The sequence below is a fragment of the Sapajus apella genome, unplaced genomic scaffold (assembly GCF_009761245.1).
Source record: "Sapajus apella isolate SASKATOON/1434 unplaced genomic scaffold, GSC_monkey_1.0 scaffold7, whole genome shotgun sequence".
Lineage (NCBI taxonomy): Eukaryota > Metazoa > Chordata > Mammalia > Primates > Cebidae > Sapajus > Sapajus apella.
Window position 1 is genome coordinate 42,978,092 of NW_022436947.1, and position 19,000 is coordinate 42,997,091.

The 19,000-nt window shown below is 35.8% G+C and overlaps 1 protein-coding gene and 1 long non-coding RNA gene across 11 annotated transcripts in view; both read right to left on the reverse strand.

Annotated features, from left to right (window-relative positions):
• The window catches only part of CACNA2D1 (calcium voltage-gated channel auxiliary subunit alpha2delta 1), a 487,462-nt gene that overhangs the window by 176,281 nt on the left and 292,181 nt on the right, over window positions 1-19,000 (reverse strand). For 9 of the 10 annotated variants that reach the window (XM_032276450.1, XM_032276453.1, XM_032276451.1 and 6 more), the window contains exon 5: window positions 5,956-5,997. In XM_032276450.1, the coding sequence (XP_032132341.1) occupies window positions 5,956-5,997 (42 nt within the window). Of the gene's footprint in view, window positions 1-5,955; window positions 5,998-12,596; window positions 12,602-19,000 lie in introns of those variants that run through there. The other variant, XM_032276457.1, reaches the window with a different exon arrangement.
• Window positions 8,904-12,590, reverse strand: LOC116550409. The gene is made up of 3 exons (XR_004268389.1): window positions 12,064-12,590; window positions 11,248-11,592; window positions 8,904-10,938 (listed from the first exon to the last, which is right to left on the reverse strand). It is a non-coding gene; the product is annotated as an uncharacterized LOC116550409 (long non-coding RNA).

A 19,000-nucleotide genomic window follows, 5' to 3' on the forward strand; every position in this document is an offset into this window, starting at 1 on the left:
AGGATCTATAATCTCTTAGTTTTAGCCAGGAGGTATAACATTTAAAACAGAAACTTTATTTAGCTCTTTAAGTTAATTTTGACCTAAACTTACCTTTAATATGTAAACAAACTACTTCAAATGTGTGTGTATGTATATATATACACACATATACACACACACATTTAAAGTATATATTCACATATATGCACATATTTATTTTTGTTGTTTTTGTTGTTTGTTTGAGACAGAGTCTTCCTTTGTCACCAGGCTGGAGTGCAGCGCAATCTCAGCTCACTACAATCTCCGACTCCCTCGTTCAATAAATTCTCCTGCCTCAGCCTCCTGAGTAGCTGGGATACAGGTGCGCACTACCACATCCAGCTAATTTTTGTATTTTTAATAGAGATGGGTTTTGCCATGTTGGCCTAGGTGGTCTCAATCTCTTGACCTTGTAATCTGCCCACCTCGGCCTCCCAAAGTGCTGGGATTACAGGCATGAGACACCGTGCCCAGCCTAAAAGTATATTAGTTTAACTAAGAATTGAGTCTCAGCTAATCACAGCAGCTGAGTTTCAGCCAATCACAGGCTGCCCACTCATCATATTATGCCCGCAAAAGGCAAATGGTGCATCATGCCCAAGTGAGGTAAATGCCCTTCTATAGCCAATCAAGCTGTTTCTACACGTCACTTCCTTTGTCTGTCTATAAACACTGCCTGACCATATTGCTGGGTGGGGGCTTTCTCCTAGTTTTGCATACTGCCAGACTCATGAATCACTCTTTACACAAATAAACTCGGGTAAATTTAATTTATCCATAATTTCTTTCAACAGCTCTCAGATATTAATCAGCATTGAAACATACTGAAGACAAAATTAATAATGTCTTAGCAGTTAGTATGTCAATTAGCTCCCCTGTGTTATTAGATATTAGATGTAGATGTATGAGATGGTAAAATTACATTATATACTCTCAAGTGACAAATTTTTAATGAGGAATATGACATTGTAGAATTTGAACAATAAAAATACATAGCTAAACTAGCATGTAGAAAACTGAGAGCAAAGAACAGTGATAGTAGCCAAATTCAAACAGCAACAATATGGTGATATTATGATTTGTGAATACCTGGTATATAAAATATCAAGCAATGCATGTACAAAGTTGTAAATAAATTAAATCCAATTTATTTAATCCACCCCAATTAAATCCACCCCCTATTGCAAAACTTTTGGTGAGGGTGAGTAAATGTCATCATCCATGAGTCTAACTTCATCAGATAGGTAACAATCTTTCTTAAAACAAAATGTAATCGCTGAAAATCTTTAATATGAAAGTACAATACTTACAGTTCTTAACTTTCACTGTGTGATAATAAGTATTTCTATTACAGAAAACAATTTCATAATTAGTTACCAAGACACATTAGGAGATATTAGAAAAAACTCAGCACAGTGCCTAATTTTATATTCGTTTTACTGTAAAAGAATTTTCTTCCACAGTTAAAGGATTTGATTGTATTTAAAAGGTACCAGTCACTCAAATGAATGAGTGAAGTGTCTGCATTAACTTTAATACGTCAAAAACAAATTCAAGATATGTGCAGAAACTGCTAATTAACTATCTCTCAATTACTATCCTCTTCCTTCTCTCTTTAGTTATAGAACCCTAATGTTAGTTGGGTACATATGCATGGGTCAAGGGTGGGAGGAGGGAAGTACTCCATATCCTCTTGCAACAAGGCAAGGCTGGTCACTAAGTTGTGGACAAGGGGCACAGATACTTCTGAGACATACCCCTAAAGGCAAAGGGCATGTCTCCCATTGTCATTTGCCTCTCTCTTCTAATCTAATGCAGAAAGAATCACGGATATTGGAACATCAATCTTGGAGCACAAGATGGGAGAGGTACACTGAGGAAAGCAGAGAATAGGGAAGAAGAACCTTGAGGCCTGGAAGATAGGGAGCTGCTGTATTAGCCAATGCATGCAGAATGTTCCTAGAGAGAAATCAACTGCTGTCTAGTTTTGGCCACTTTTATTTTAGCGATCTAACAGACAAACTGATACACTAATAAATACAACATAATTCATTTTGATTCAATGTTCAAGGTCTTATAAGACATTAGCATTATCATATTCTAAAGCACCTTTAGCTTGTCCAATGAAAAATTTTTAGTAAAGTGTACATCATACAGTTTTTACAAATTCTGAAAATAAATTCACATGAAATATTCCAAATACAGAAAACTGAACGATGTCACAAGGATTAACTTCGTATTTCATACTCAGGTTGATTTGAAATGATAATTTATTGGTCTTTTTATTTTTCAAAGCTTTCTATAAGTAGAATTATACTTTCTGATGTAATTCCTCCCAAACATTTTTTCTCTTAAAAAATTATATTCTTGCTTTACTTAAGCAATGACAGTCATAGTATGGCCAAATGCAATGAATATTTATGTAGTGCTAATATATATCAGGAATAGGTATTCAGACTTCTGTGTGTAAAATAAGTAATACTTCTTTTACCCAGTATTAAGAAGTGCATATTAACGTAACACTTATTTTACCCAGTATTAAGAAGAGCATATTAATGTACAGATTTCACAGATATGTGAACAATCTCACTAGGGTTCAGAATCTTTCACAAGTCAAAGAGCCTGAAAAAACATGGGTTTCCTATGTTGGGGGCAATAGCTGAATACTGGAAGACACAAATAATCGAAACAGTAAAAAACTATTTGACTGTGTTAGATTATTGTCTATGCTGAGCAGCCTAGGAGGCAATAATGTCTCTGGACATTAATGATGGCAGAACTTGGTCTGGTTCTTTTCATGACATTGCATCATATATAAAAATTCATTAAAATGCCAAGGGTTCCCACTTTTGGGACTCTGTCCTAAAAGTAAGTTCAAAACTTTGAATAAAAATGTTTACGTGTAAAGATGTACTGATATTTATGTGAATGCTCACAAAGGAAAATTAAACTCCAAGGTAGAAGTGAAGTTAATTGAGTCATGTTATATCAACTCAAAACAATGATGCAACAACTATTTCACAAGATAAAAAATGATTTTGCCACTTAATAAGTTGTGTACTTAAAGAATCATGCAAATAAGTAAGCATAGATGTTCATGAGAAAATCTTTAAAATGTAACAAAAAACCAGCATGCTTAGAGTAGGCTAAGAGTAATGAATGTAATTTTCTTTCCTCCTTTTGACTATTCAATTCTATAAAGTCATATTCTTTATCCATGTAAACATATTCTTTATGTACAAGCATATTTTCACTAGAATCTAAGAATGTCAAGAACTGAAATGAACTTTAATGGATCACCTATTCAACTGTATCATGTCTTAGATGAGAGAATAACAGTTCTAATTTTAATAGTTTTTTTTTTTTTTTTGAGACGGAGTTTCGCTCTTGTTACCCAGGCTGGAGTGCAATGGCGCGATCTCGGCTCACCCCAACCTCCGCCTCCTGGGTTCAGGCAATTCTCCTGCCTCAGCCTCCTGAGTAGCTGGGATTACAGGCACGCGCCACCATGCCCAGCTAATTTTTTGTATTTTTAGTAGAGACGGGGTTTCACCATGTTGACCAGGATGGTCTCGATCTCTTGACCTCGTGATCCACCCGCCTCGGCCTCCCACAGTGCTGGGATTACAGGCTTGAGCCACCGCGCCCGGCCTTTTAATAGGTTTTTAAGCCCTTAGGATGACTATAATTTCAGGGCTGGATTAGGACATGAATTATTCCAATTCTTTGAACCAAACAATACTCTTTATGAATTATTCTGATAATGTTGTTTATAAAGAAATTGAGATTTCTCCAAATGCTGACCATCATTTTTTTAAGTTTTAAATTTAAATATGGACATTTTACTATTTATAAGGCTTTGATTTAATTTCACCTCATAGCAGAAGAGAGAGAATGAATCCTTTTCATAAGCACTACCCACAGTAGTATTAGATACTATTTTTTTTAGGTGAGAAAATGGGAAAAACAGGGAAAGGGAAAGTTCAATAAATTCACTTATACAATTTTTGTCTCTCCCAAAAGGGCTTGATTTAAATACTTGAATGAACAACAGTGAAGGCAATCTATGTAACAATATTAGAACAACTCAAGTATCACAAATAGTAACAAATGCACACTTTTCCACTTGTAGTGGACATATATGCTCAAATGGGCAACTTTGAAGCATTGATTTAAACTGGGGTGACAGTTACTAAAAAGTCATATTGACATTTTACAGATAATTGCTAAAATCTTGAACAAAGGAAAATGACCAATTTCACTATAAAATAAAAGTAACTTTCTAAATCATGAGCAAACCTAAATAAATAAAACTGTTTGACATATAAATGTAACTTCTTTAATTAGATTAGAGAAAAAAGGTATTTTCAGTATTGGTTTCATTATCTTTATGCTACCCTTAATTGGAGGATTGCATGTCAATGGCATTCACTTTATTATAAGTCTTTATCACAGTTTTACAAATTAAATATTTAACAAATGTTGCAATTTATATACCGCCAGAAAGGTTGATGAAGATTTTTATATATTTTTAAATAATTTTAGAAATATCAAGTGCTAATTATAATGATGAAACTAAACTCTTCAAAACTAGTATTTACTTTGATATCAATAAACTTAAAATATTTTTAGTTGACAGTTTGTACTTAATAAGCCTCCTACATTATTAAAATAATATATACACTCATCATAAGAGGAAAGATGTCACTGGAATGCCACCTATGTCTAGAGGAAAAATATACTTTTCAAAACACCCTTAGCTCTTCAACTATGAGTTGGAAAAAATAAAACCTTCTTCATTCACAGTATTATTGTAGGAAGTAAGTAAAATAATTGTGTAAAGTGGTTAGCGTATGGTTTGAGACAGTGGTGGTATAACTTGCTATAATTTGGGAAACTGACATATCAAGCTATTACATGTTTTCTCATTTTCTGAAGACCAGATAGACTTTTTTTTCATTTTCTTCTTTTAAATAGCTGGAAGAAAATTCCACATAATAATATACAAATATTTTGTATATTATAATATACAATTATATATATATAAATAATATATATATGTATAATATACAATTATTTTGATTCAGATAAGAAATATGTGAAAGACGTAATACTTTTGTTTGCTACATTTACTGAAATATCCCAAGCTCTTAAAATACCTATAATATAGGATGACCTTAACAAATATTTTGGTCTTAAAAATTAAGTATATCCAGATACTTTTTGATGTAAGAGTCAAGTATAAGAATTTTTTAAAAATCAAGTGTAACCTTTATTATTTTTGAAAATGTTTTCACTGTAACTAAATAATAAAATGTGTCCTCAATTCCTATCCAAGTGTGACAGTATTAGAAGTAACCAATTAGCACTAAAAAAATCCATGTTTTAAAATCATTTAAATATGCACATCAGAGTCATTTATTTACAAAGGTATATGGAGCAACTACTTTGTTCTACAGACTGTACAAGCAGGGCCAGTTGTTGCACAGCTTCTGGGGTGTCATTCATATTGTAGTTGAAGTACATGGTTCTCCCTGGTGTGCAAAGTTTAAGTCAAAGCAGATAGGTGTTGTGACCCTGGTGACAGGAGCCAGAATACAGAGGTAGATGGGATTTGATAGCTATTTTCAATATTGCTAATGGCGTCCAGAGTATGACAGTTGGTACTACGGACTGAGGTCTGGACAGAGTGCAGTGAGAGGTCAAATCCAGAGGAAAACATGGAATTGTTACTTAGTCAGATGCCAAGAATAAGTTGTTAAACATCACAAAAGTACTAAAGTTCTAAATTATCTTGTATCTAACTAGTATTTTGCTCATGCAACCTAATATTGTCTTAAAAACTAAATCTGCTAGCTCTATTTATTCTATAAGACCAATCACTTTACTATAATTGTTTTTCTTAGAATTTAATGTAAAACTTTTAATACTCACATCGAGATCATCCTTTGCATTGTAGTAGACAACTTCATTGCTCTACAAAAAAAGAAAAAGAATGCTTTATTGATTTTAATAAAAAGGATACTATATCAAACACTGAATACATTTTATGCACGTTTAAAATAAATTCCTCATAATCTTTCTTTCACAATTTATTCAACAATGATCCAAGGATTAGCCACTATTTTTCTAAGAACATATTAAAACAGTTTATCAACAATATTATATCTTGCATTGGGAAAAAGATCCCATTTGTCAAGAAAAAATAAAGTGAAAAATTCATAAGTAAAATATACACAAACATATACACTCACATATTAATATACAATAAACAGGATAATTCAAGGAGCATGTAAGATACGTGTCCTAATACTTTGCTGAAGCCATGATTTTTATATACATACACACACATGGAGTGTTGAAATGATTCTCGAAGAAATGTCCATCTATACAATATTGGCAGAAATTTCCTCAGGAGAGTCGGATAAGAAATGATGAGCATGTGGTAATTCAGATAGTAAAAAATATCAGATCATCTCACACTAATATTCTCATATTCTAGCAAAGCACTGAATTAGCATTGGCTTTCTAGCAAGAGTAAATATATATGGATGACTCTGCTAGCCACTAGTGTTCCTGAAAAATACAATATATTGTGAAAGAAAGATTATGAGGAGTATATTTTAAGTATGCACAAAATGTATACTTATATGTACCAACTGTGTTGCAGAGGAAAAATGGAAATGGATGAATAGAATGACTGTCAAGGAATTTAAAACTCCTATTCTTTGTGTCTCTGGGGCTAGTTCTATGCAATGTAAAAATAATCTACTTATACTGATTTCTCCTTCTTATCCCCAACTGATTGAAAATATAGTTCATCAGCCATATGTCTTCAAGTTGTAAACTATGTGATCACGTATTTTTCTCTGCCTCTTAAACATCCAAAAACATAGATGCTCTAAAATTTTATTTAAAAAAAACATATAATATACAATTTTTTAAAAAAGAAATTACTGGGGAAAAGTTCACTAAATTAGTGCTTCTCAAAGTATATTCCCTTCCCCCCTCCAAAAAAAAAAAAGATCACCACTTCAAGATGTTAATAGATGTTATGTGGGCAAAAGCATCCCATGGTCATATGACTTTAGAAAACAATAAAGTTGAATTGTCTCTTTTTGACAGAACTTCACAGAGACAATGTGTGGCTGTGCATTATAAATCTCCAAGAGGAAAATACACTGTGTTTCGTTTCTTAGTTTATTTACCACAGAGATCTGCGTGTTATTGTTTGAGAAACATACCATGAAACTGAAACTCCAAAAAATATATGTCTCTGTGAAGATCAAACAAACCAAAACCAATATAAATATCAAAATATATGATTCATAATGCAGGCTGAAACTCATGAATTTGAATTCCATTTAGAATCACTACAAGTTTTAAATTATTTAATTGATTTTTTAAAGAATCATTTAGTAGCTAAAAATTTAACATGCATAAAAGTTCTAATTCCTGAAACATTTCTTATAGCATTAGTTTTGTAACAGTTAAAATAAAAAGCAGAGGTCATCACATGAACAAAGCAAGACAATCTTCTGAATCTGCCTGAGACCCAAACCTAATTACTAGTTTATTGATCCTGCTTGTAACTCTGCAGTTAATACTTAGGAGACAATTTTCTATTTAAAATGTGAATTCCACCAAAAGCTAGAGCAGTGAATACGTTCATCTTCATTTTAGACTTCATTTTCTGCAATGTGCTTGCTTATATTAACAAAATGGCAGCATGTAGACAACAAGGTGAGGCTGCATTTGAATTTCAAGAAGCTCAGCTTTGTCATTTTCAACAGATACTAATATCTATATGCATACACTGTTGTACCAAGAAAGGCACGACATAAGTCAAACGTATCTACTCCAACTCTTTAGGAATAATGAATACAGATCAATTACATAAAATAACCATTGTATGTAGGATTATACTTGATCCATGGTACTAGAATTAATGGTTAGTCAATGTATTTCCTAGTGATAAAATAATATAAATAAATAATCATTATTTATTAAGACTAAGATTAAGAGTATCTTACATAGCATCAGAAGAGTTACAAGTATGATTTTTTTAAGGGTCAGTATTGATACAAATTAAGTATTTTGATTCCGTTAAGAAGAGCTATGCATGAAACTAACATTAAGTGAAATTAAGAATTAAAAAGATATGTTTGAGAATTTCTAATTTTTGTTTTTCCTTTTTTGTCTACTATATTCTACAAAACATGATACTTATCTTTTCTTTCAGATACTGAATTGTGAGGGTGTATGGTATAATGATGAACACTCTAAACTCTGAAATTCTATGTTGCTTTTAAAACTGTCATTGAAAAGGTACACTTCAAAGTTTACTTAAGTATTATGAATTTGTACAAGGCTTTCTGGATTTTGGATTGCATGTAATTCTAAATGCTGAGTTTTTAAGTAAACTGAACAAAAATATATCAGTCATAAAATTATATTGCATGTGAAACATCTATACTCATCCATACTCCTTTCTTGTAACTAAGTATTTGACATTTGCTTTTTTTTCTTTTTTTTTTTTTGAGATGGAGTCTTGCTCTATCACCCAGGCTGGAGTGCAGTGGCACAATCTCGGTTCACTGAAAATTCTGCCTCCCAGGTTCAACTGATTCTCCTGCCTTAGCCTCCCTAATAGCTCGGATTATAGGTGTATTCCAACATGTCTGGCTACTTTTTTTTTTTTTTTTTTTTTTTAGTAGAGATGGGGTTTCATCATGCTGGTCAGGCTGGTCTTGAACTCCTGACCTCAAGTGATCCACCCACCTCAGCCTCCCAAAGTGCTGGGATTACAGGTATGAGCCACCGGGCTCTGTGTTGGCATTTCCATTTTAAAAGAGTTCTTTCTCAATATAGCATTCATTTACATGGTCAAAACATCAATGAAAAAACAAAACTGTGACTTTTTATAGAAAACAACAAAATGAGAAAACACTTCTTCAAATATGTGTGCTTAGAGAGGTTGTCACAATTTAAGAAGAAAACATAGATCTTAGTGGGATATGCAACCAGTTATATCCAATACCTTAAAACTGAATTTCTTCTCCACCAATAAATGGGATATTGCTTTTGGCTTAGGAGCATTTTTTGAAAACCCGTATTATAAATATGCTCTTCTTTTTCAAACCCCAAACTTTTCATTGATAACATACACATTTCATTATTCCTTTATTTCATGAAACAGAAAAGCTCACTTGATCAATTTTAATAAGCATAAATTCATATAGGGCGTCAGGATTTGGAGAACCTGTAACTCTGCATCTGCTCTGTTAACCAAATCCACCGCTACAGAATATGACATATTATGCCAAACATTCAAAGAGCACTTAATTTATGCCACTACATCAAAGTATTTTCTCAGTGTCAGTTCATGTTTTCTTATAAAAAAAAATTCAATTATTCATTTGTGATTTTTTGTCTGAATGGTTTCAGAATTATTTAGCTCAAAAACAATTTCAATTATAATTTTGAGAAAAAATCATATTTTGGAGAAGGAGTCATTCTCTTTCATATCAAAACCATTTACAGCTATCTTTTTGCTCTTTCAAAATATATGTTAAGATATGTGCAGCTAAGTTAAGTAAATCAGTCTTTCATTAAAGTGATTCAAATCACTGAGTCACCAAAATATATACAGATCCAATCTTAACAGAATTGAGACAAAGGACAATTCTCAGTAATGAAAGAGGATTCACACTGAATCACCCAAATTCTGTTCTGATGCTTTTATAGACGTGAATTTTGCTTAAAATGAATTCTGTGCTAATAGAAAATTAGGGGAGGAAATTTAAAAAAAAAAAACAGTTAAATGCCTTAAGTGGGTAAAATTAAAGGAGAAAAAGTCTCAGATGAATTCTTTCTCCCTTAACCCAGTCTCCTGTTCCCATCTCACTTAGACTTTATACAGGGAGATTTTGGGGTCTCAACATCAACTGAGGGAGCCACATTCCACTTATTCAACAACTGTTTTGGCAACCTTTTCTGTGCTTAGTATTAGAGAAACAAAGATGAATAATATCTACACCCTTACCACAGAGAGCAAGTGTTCACCCTCCAACTTATCTGTGGCAAGGACCTGATCTGCTGTATATGAAAAATATATCATTATGGTTGGATGACATGACCACATAAACGACAACTTTCTCAGTTTTCAAAACAGTTCTGAATTAAGAATTTCAGATAGTTAAGACATTGCCCCTCTGTTGATCAGTTTGAGCATGTGTGTGCATTTCTTTCTTAATCATTTCCCTGTCTTATCACTAAAAATTCCCTCAGTCCCTTCCCCAGAAAGTATAGTTATACCAGTATCATTTAATACTTTAATTAAAACTATGGCATATAAACTAATTACCACAGGCACAAATGATAGAATTGAGTAATCTTGTTTCTCTATTAACCTTCAGCCTAAATATCTTTATGCAAATTATTAAACATCATCATCTTGGAAGGTATTACACATGCAAACACAGGTTTTCAGTGGATTTCAAGATATTATGTGCAGTATGATAGAATAAAGTCAGCAACAGCTTCAAAGTAGATTCAGGGATTAGTTAAACCTTTGGAGAGCTATTTTTCATAATTTAAGTACCACCAGATGACAAGAACAAATTGTTTTGTTTCTGATTTTTTAACCATGCAGTTTAGTTATTTATTATCTCCCTGGAACATATTTGCCCAAATGGTCCATGCTAATATAACACTGCTGCTTACCGAAATTTAAAACATCCCCTAGCAAGTTGAGAGATAAATTACTTTAGTCCCATGTTGTCTATTGGGAGACAAAAAAATAAATCTGAGCAAAATAGACTTTTCCATCTTAAAAATATATATTTTGAGTGACAGTCCCTTGTATGCCACTTGCCTGCAAAAGTCGGCCTCTGATGAATAGTTTATGTTGAAAATCTGAAGCAGCCGGGCGCGGTGGCTCACGCCTGTAATCCCAGTACTTTGGGGGGCCGAGGTGGGTGGATCACGAGGTCAAGAGATCGAGACCATCCTGGTCAACATGGTGAAACCCCGTCTCTACTAAAAATACAAAAAATCAGCTGGGCATGGTGGCGCGTGCCTGTAATCCCAGCTACTCAGGAGGCTGAGGCAGGAGAATTGCCTGAACCCAGGAGGCGGAGGTTGCAGTGAGCCAAGATCGCGCCATTGCACTCCAGCCTGGGTAACAAGAGCAAAACTCCGTCTCAAAAAAAAAAAAAAGAAAACCTGAAGCAGACAGGCGAAAGCTTCCTGATGGAACTAAGATGTTGCCAGGAATAAGTCTTAAATATTGCAAATGAAAATTAAGATTTTATAGTCAACAATTAAAATATATGACACATTCAAAATTCAAATAGAGACTAACTTCCTGTCCAATTTACTAATTCTCTTTTCTTGGCTATACTTGACTCTGCCTGACAAACTTTGGGCAACTGTACTGTCTGCTAAAGTCACTTTTAAAAAACGTTGCAATCTTATTGTCATTTTTATCACTACTCAGTTCCAAATATGAAGTAAATTGGTTCAACATTATAGATAATTCTTCATTAAAAATTACTTATGTAAACGATTCTTGCCAGCCAAGATCTACACTGTTTAGCTAAAATCATTTATAACTCAAATTTTCTGAAAATATGTGTGTAGCAATTTGACTTAGCAATCATCGCTATTTTGTCCATATCAACTGTTGTACATGAGATGAGTTCAACTGACAGCACTGTAACACTGTGTAAATAAAAGAACTTAGTAACGTGTATTTGTGTGTGGTTGTGTGTTTGTGTGTGTGTGTGTGTGTGTCAGTCGGAAAGGGGTATATGAATGTGAGTGAATCATTTTCAAGACAGTGGTCCATGAAAAAAGTATTTTTTTCATGTCAGTATATTTGTTTGAAGTTTGGAAAACAATGAACATATTGAGAAAGTTTGTAATTTAGAAGATAAAAAGGAAAAAATAAACAGGCACAGGTCCATCTTGAGATCAGTGTTACCATGTAACTGAACTGAAGATGTGATAAACCTGCATTCCTATTATGTGACAAGAGACAATAAGATAACTGATGTTAAGTGTTAAGTACAGTGCATGGCACACAATATGTGACCCATAATTGTTAGCTATTTTTTACATATGAAAAATGTCAGGAATATACATCCATAGAATTTCTCTATTAACTTTAGTTAACATTACCTACTTATACATGAAATAATGTAAATTATAATTTCATTTTCTTAGATTGGTTTAATATGCAATGTGTCTATTTAAAGTACTGCCTTCACAGATTCCACATAGCAGAGTGGAGAAGAAATAAAATTACCAGTTGTTGTTTTGCTTTCTAATCTGATAAACCAAATGAGACGATTTATAAGAAAGCCTAATACGAACAGTAATTAACTGGAGTGGAAGGGGCTTATATGCATCCTGTCCACCAAATGTGTTGCTGTGCTCCAGGCCTGGTGTGATTCCACACTCTTCCGCCTCTACATCTACAGCTTCACATACCAATTGTCATTCATTCATTATTGCCTAGAAAACGTTCACCTTGTATTGACCTAAATGTTTATCCATTCCAACATCCAAACTGCACAATCTTGCTGGAGAAAATTACATACCAGTAAATCAGAAGGTTTTAGGTTTTAAAAACTGTAACAGACATTAGGGTTGTTTGGTAAAATGTTTTTCTGTTCAGAAATCCTGCAGCTTTTCAGAAACTGTTTCTTCACCCAACCTAATCATGTGATTATGTCTGGTGAGTAAATCACATCAGTCCACTTCTCTGATGACAGAAATTAACAAGTACCTAAATATATTCAATAATCGTATTCTGTCTATTTATCTGGGTGTAATAATAGGTCTAGGAGTAATTATGGTTGTAAAAGCTGAGCTGGTTACAGCCTGAATCCTTGAAGCTTCCTTCATCTAGGACAAATCATATTTTTCTTAAGCTAGTTAGAATTTGATTTCTAACACATACAATAGATAGTACTGATACAAATACAATAGTTTCTACGTTTTCTTCTATTCTTATTTTCTGTTACTAATAGTTAATATTGTTTGCTTGAAACTCAATTTTTATTTGTAGCTTTATGAGAATTTCAGCGTTCTAGAACTAATTCCCAAATCTGTGACCTGGATGCTAGCCCCTGCTGATTCATTAGGAATTCCATTTCTTCATCAACCCCATTTTCTCCCCTGTGTATCCATCTTTTATTTAATCATATTCAGGTAATTTACAAAATTCAACTAAGAGGATTTGTGGAATAAAACTAAGATGTGTCCTAGCATGAAATATTTTTCCCCTAAAATTTAAAATTCTAGCAGAAGATTTTAAAAAATCAAAGAAGCCAAGTTCAAAGTTTTCTTAGCTCCTATATGAAGACAACACATTTTAATGATTTTCTAACCTTTCTCTAAAGGTCAAAAATCACCTACTGCCAACCTAATATTTTATAAGTAGTATATTAGCAATCATTACCATTTTTAAATGATGGATCAATTTTTTTTTACATCAACTCACTAGCCTTTAAAATTAGCTGCATAATAAAAAATCAAATAACTACACATTTTGATTGTATGCTTGAATTTCAGAGCTTTATTTAAAACTATTAAAGTAAAATGACTTTCCCAGGGTGATTCAATGATGCATGGACTATAATGAGAACATGTAATCTGTTCCTTCTTTGAATTCTCAGCATTCTTTCATAAGAATCAATAAGCATTGAGCTTTGTACATATGCTCAGCCTGATTTAGGTTAGAAACCTAAACACACATGTTTTTTGAGACTCTGATTACTAAAGGAACACTTTTGCTTTCTAAGATTAAGTAATCTAAAGATTACTAAAGTAATCTTCCTCTGATTACTCTGATTATTTAACCCCCAGTGAGTTAAATATTCTCAATGTCAATTTTGTGTATTGAAAATCTAAAACTAGCAACAGTTAAACCGAGTCTTCTTATCCCCAAGCAAATACTTGTAAATGCTGTGTATTGGTATTATGAAAGCAGGCATGACCTCCTTCTTAGAGACAGTGAATTACACACACACACACACACACACACACACACACACACACACACACACGTATGCACACTCTCCAGTTTACCCAATAATAAAGAAAATAGTAAACAAGCTTTGAGACACATTCATTCATTTTATCCATTCTTTTAACATGGTCTTATAATCTGCATTAAAATGTGAATTAAAATTTTTTTTCCCCATTTATTTATTTTATTGCATTTTAGGTTTTGGGGTACATGTGAAGAACAGGCAAAAGTGTTGCATAGGTACACACGTGGCAGTGTGATTTGCTGCCTTCCTCCCCATCACCTACATCTGGCATTTCTCCCCTTGCTATCTCTCCCCATGTCCCCACCCCCCACCATCCCTCCCCTATTTCCCCCCAACTGACCGCAGTGTGTAGTGCTCCCGTCCCTGTGTCCATGTGTTCTCATTGTTCAACACCCGCCTATGAGTGAGAACAAGCGGTGTTTGATCTTCTGCTCTTCTGTCAGTTTGCTGAGAATGATGGTTTCCAGGTTCATCCATGTCCCTACAAAGGACCCAAACTCATCGTTTTTGATGGCTGCATAATATTCCATGGTGTATATGTGCCACATTTTCACTATCCACTCTATCATCAATGGGCATTTGGATTCGTTCCAGGTCTTTGCTATTGTAAACAGTGCTGCAATGAACATTCGTGCGCACGTGTCCTTATAATAGAACGATCTGTAATCCTTTGGATATATACCCAGTAATGGGATTGCTGGGTCAAATGGAATTTCTATTTCTAGGTCCTTGAGGAATCACCACAATGTCTTCCACAATGGTTGAACTAATTTACACTGCCACCCACAGTGCAAAAGTGTTCCTATTTCTCCACATCCTCTCCAGCATTTGTTGTCTCCAGATTTTTTAATGATCGCCATTCTAACTGGCGAGAGATGGTATCTCAATGTTGTTTTGATTTGCATTTCTCTGATGACCAGTGATGATGAGCATTTTTTCATATGTTTGTTGGCCTCGTGTATGTCTTCTTTTGTAAAGTATCTGTTCATATCCTTTGCCCAATTTGGAATGGGCTTGTTAGTTTTTTTCTTGTAAATCTGTTTTAGTTCTTTGTAAATTCTGGATATCAGCCCTTTGTCAGATGGGTAAACTGCAAAAATGTTTTCCCATTCTGTTGGTTGCCGATTCACTCTAATGACTGTTTCTTTTGCTGTGCAGAAGTTGTGGAGTTTGATTAGGTCCCATTTGTCTATTTTGGCTTTTGTTGTCAATGCTTTTGGTGTTTTGGTCATGAAGTCCTTGCCTACACCTATGTCCTAAATGGTTTTGCCTAGATTTTCTTCTAGGGTTTTTATGGTGTTAGGTCTTATGTTTAAGTCTTTAATCCATCTGGAGTTAATTTTAGTGTAAGGTGTCAGGAAGGGGTCCAGTTTCTGCTTTCTGCACATGGCTAGCCAGCTTTCCCAGCACCATTTATTCAACAGGGAATCATTTTCCCCATTGCTTGTTTTTGTCTGGTTTGTCAAAGATCAGATGGTTGTAGATATGTTGTGTTGCCTCCGAGACCTCTGTTCTGTTCCATTGGTCTATATCTCTGTTTTGGTACCAGTACCATGCTGTTTTGATTACTGTAGCCTTATAGTATAGTTTGAAGTCTGGTAGTGTGATGCCTCCTGCTTTGTTCTTTTTGCTTAGAATTGACTTGGCTATGCGGGCTCTCTTTTGGTTCCATATGAAGTTTAAGGTGATTTTTTCCAGTTCTGTGAAGAAGGTCATTGGTAGCTTGATGGGGATAGCATTGAATCTGTAAATTACTTTGGGCAGTATGGCCATTTTCATGATATTGATTCTTCCTAACCATGAACATGGAATGTTTCTCCATCTGTTTGTGTCCTCTCTTATTTCGTTGAGCAGTGGCTTGTAGTTCTCCTTGAAGAGGTCCTTTACGTTCCTTGTTAGTTGTATTCCTAGGTATTTTATTCTCTTTGTGGCAATTGTGAATGGAAGTTTGTTCTTGATTTGGCTCTCTTTAAGTCTGAGTTCTAACTTGATTGCACTGTGGTCTGAGAGACTGTTTGTTACGATTTCTGTTCTTTTGCATTTGCTGAGGAGTGATTTACTCCCAATTATGGGGTCAGTTTTAGAGTAGGTGTGATGTGGTGCTGAGAAGAATGTATATTCTGTGGATTTGGGGTGGAGAGTTCTGTAAATGTCTATTAGGTTTGCTTGGTCCAGGTCTGAGTTCAGGTCCTGGATATCCTTGTTAATTTCCTGTCTGGTTGATCTGTCTAATGTTGACAATGGGGTGTTCAAGTCTCCCACTATTATTGTGTGGGAGTCTAAGTCTCTTTGTAAGTCATTAAGAACTTGCCTTATGTATCTGGGTGCTCCTGTATTGGGTGCGTATATATTTAGGATCGTTAGCTCTTCTTGTTGCATTGATCCTTTTACCATTATGTAATGTCCTTCTTTGTCTCTTATGATCTTTGTTGCTTTAAAGCCTAATTTATCAGAGATGAGAATTGCAACTCCTGCTTTTTTTTGCTCTCCATTTGTTTGGTAAATCTTCCTCCATCCCTTTATTTTGAGCCTTTGTGTATCCTTACATGTGAGATGGGTTTCCTGGATACAGCACACCAATGGGTTTTGGCTTTTTATCCAATTTGCCAGTCTGTGTCTTTTGATTGGGGCATTTAGTCCATTTACATTTAGGGTTAATATTGTTATGTGCGAATTCGATACTGCCATTTTGGTGCTAGCTGGGTGTTTTGCCCTTTAGTTGAGCTGGTACTTGTTGTTCCTTTATATGTGTAGAGCCTCTTTCAGGAGCTCTTGTAGAGCTGGCCTGGTGGTGACAAAATCTCTGAGTACTTGCATGTTCCCAAAGGATTTATATTTCCTTCACTTATGAAGCTTAGTTTGGCTGGATAGGAGATTCTGGGTTGAAAGTTCTTTTCTTTAAGGATGTTGAATATTGGCCCCCACTCTCTTCTGGCTTGTAGGGTTTCTGCTGAGAGATCTGCTGTGAGCCTGATGGGCTTCCCTTTGTGTGTAACCTGACCTTTCTCTCTGGCTGCCCTTAGTATTTTCTCCTTCATTTCAACCCTGGTGAATCTGACGATTATGTGCCTTGGGGTTGCTCTTCTTGATGAATATCTTTGTGGTGTTCTCTGTATTCCCTGGACTTGAATGTTTGCCTGCCTTGCTAGGTTGGGGAAGTTTTCCTGGATAATATCCTGAAGAGTATTTTCCAGCTTGGATTCATTCTCTTCGTCGCATTCAGGTACGCCTATCAAATGTAGATTAGGTCTTTTCACATAGTTCCACATTTCTTGGAGATTTTGTTCATTCCTTTTTACCCTTTTTTCTCCATTCTTGCCTTCCCATTTTGTTTCATTGAGTTGATCTTCGACCTCTGATATCCTTTCTTCTGCTTGGTGAATTCGGCTGTTGATACTTGTGCATGCTTCGCGAAGTTCTCGTGTTGCGTTTTTCAGCTCCATCAATTCACTTATATTCCTTTCTATTTTGTCCATTCTCTTTAGCATTTCGTCAAATCTTTTTTCAAGGTTCTTAGTTTCTTTGCATTTGGTTAGAATATGTTCTTTAAGTTCACAGAAGTTTCTTACTACCCACCTTCTGAAGTCTGATTCTATCATTTCATCACACTTGTTCTCCCTCCAACCTTGTTCCCTTGCTGGTGAGGAGTTGTGATCCCTTGTAGGAGGAGAGGTGCTCTGGTTTCGGGTGTTTTCATCCTTTTTGCGCTGGTTTCTTCCCATCTTTAAGGATTTATCCACCTGTCGACTTTGTGGTTGCTGGCTTTCAGATTGGGTCTCAAATCTTTCAGATTGACATTTTGTTTGTTGATGATGAGCTTATTTCTGTTTCTTGGTTTTCCTTCTGACAGTCTGGCCCCTCTGCTGTAGGTCTGCTGAGGTTCACTCCAGGCCCTGCTTGCCTGGGGTTCACCTGCAGCAGCTGCTGAACAGCAAGGGTTGTTACCAGTTTTCTTCTTCTGCTATCTTTGTCCCAGAAGGATACCTGCTTAGTGTCAATCTGATCTCTCCTTTATGAGGTGGCTCTTTGGATATATAGGGGTCACGGAGCTGCTTGAGGAGACGGTCTCTTCTTTATAGGAGCTCAAATGGTGAGCTGTGAGCTCTGTTGTTCATTCAGAGCTGCTGGGCAGGTACATTTAGGTCTTCTGCAGCAGAACTCATAAACTGCTTTTTATTCCCAGGTGCTCTGTCCCAGGGAATTAGGGCTTTATGAGTTTCGGTTATGCTGCTGCCTTCTCTCTTTTTTTTTTTTTCCTTCAGAGCTGCCCTGCCTAGCAAGGAGGCAGCCTAGTCACTGTCTGCCTGTAGAGGCTTTGCTGAGCTGCTATGGGCTCCGCCCAGCTGCCGAGTGAACTTCTCTGCAGTCCTGTTTATATGGGTGTAGTTAGAACTGCTTTGGCAATGGTGGCCCGCCTCTATTGAGGCGGAGTCTCTCTGCAGTGGCGGGTTGCCTTGGCAACGGCGGGCTGCCTCAGCCATGGCGGGTTCCCTTGGCAACGGCGGGCTGACTCAGCATTGGCTGACTACCTCCATAGTGGTGGGCTGCCTCAGTAATGGCGGACGCCCCTCCCCCACAGAGCTGGACCGTCCCGGATTCAGCTGCGCTTGCTGTGAAACTCTCAATCCAGAGTTTCTGGTTGCTGTTCTTTTGTGGGTGTGGGACCAGCCGAGCCTGATCGCCTGGCTCCCTGCCTCAGAGCCTTTTTAAAGTTGGTGTTCCAGTCGCCTGTTGAAGAGGCGCCGAGGTCTGTTTGTTTTCCCCTGCAGCCACTCACTGCGCTGGCTTCAACAGCGGCACTGAGGTTTGTGGTGCTTTTTTTTCTTTTTGCCCTGGAATCTACTGTCCTGGTTCTCTGCTCAGTCCCCTTTTTAAACAGACGAATGGGCGACTTCCCGTGGCTCCAATCACCAGCC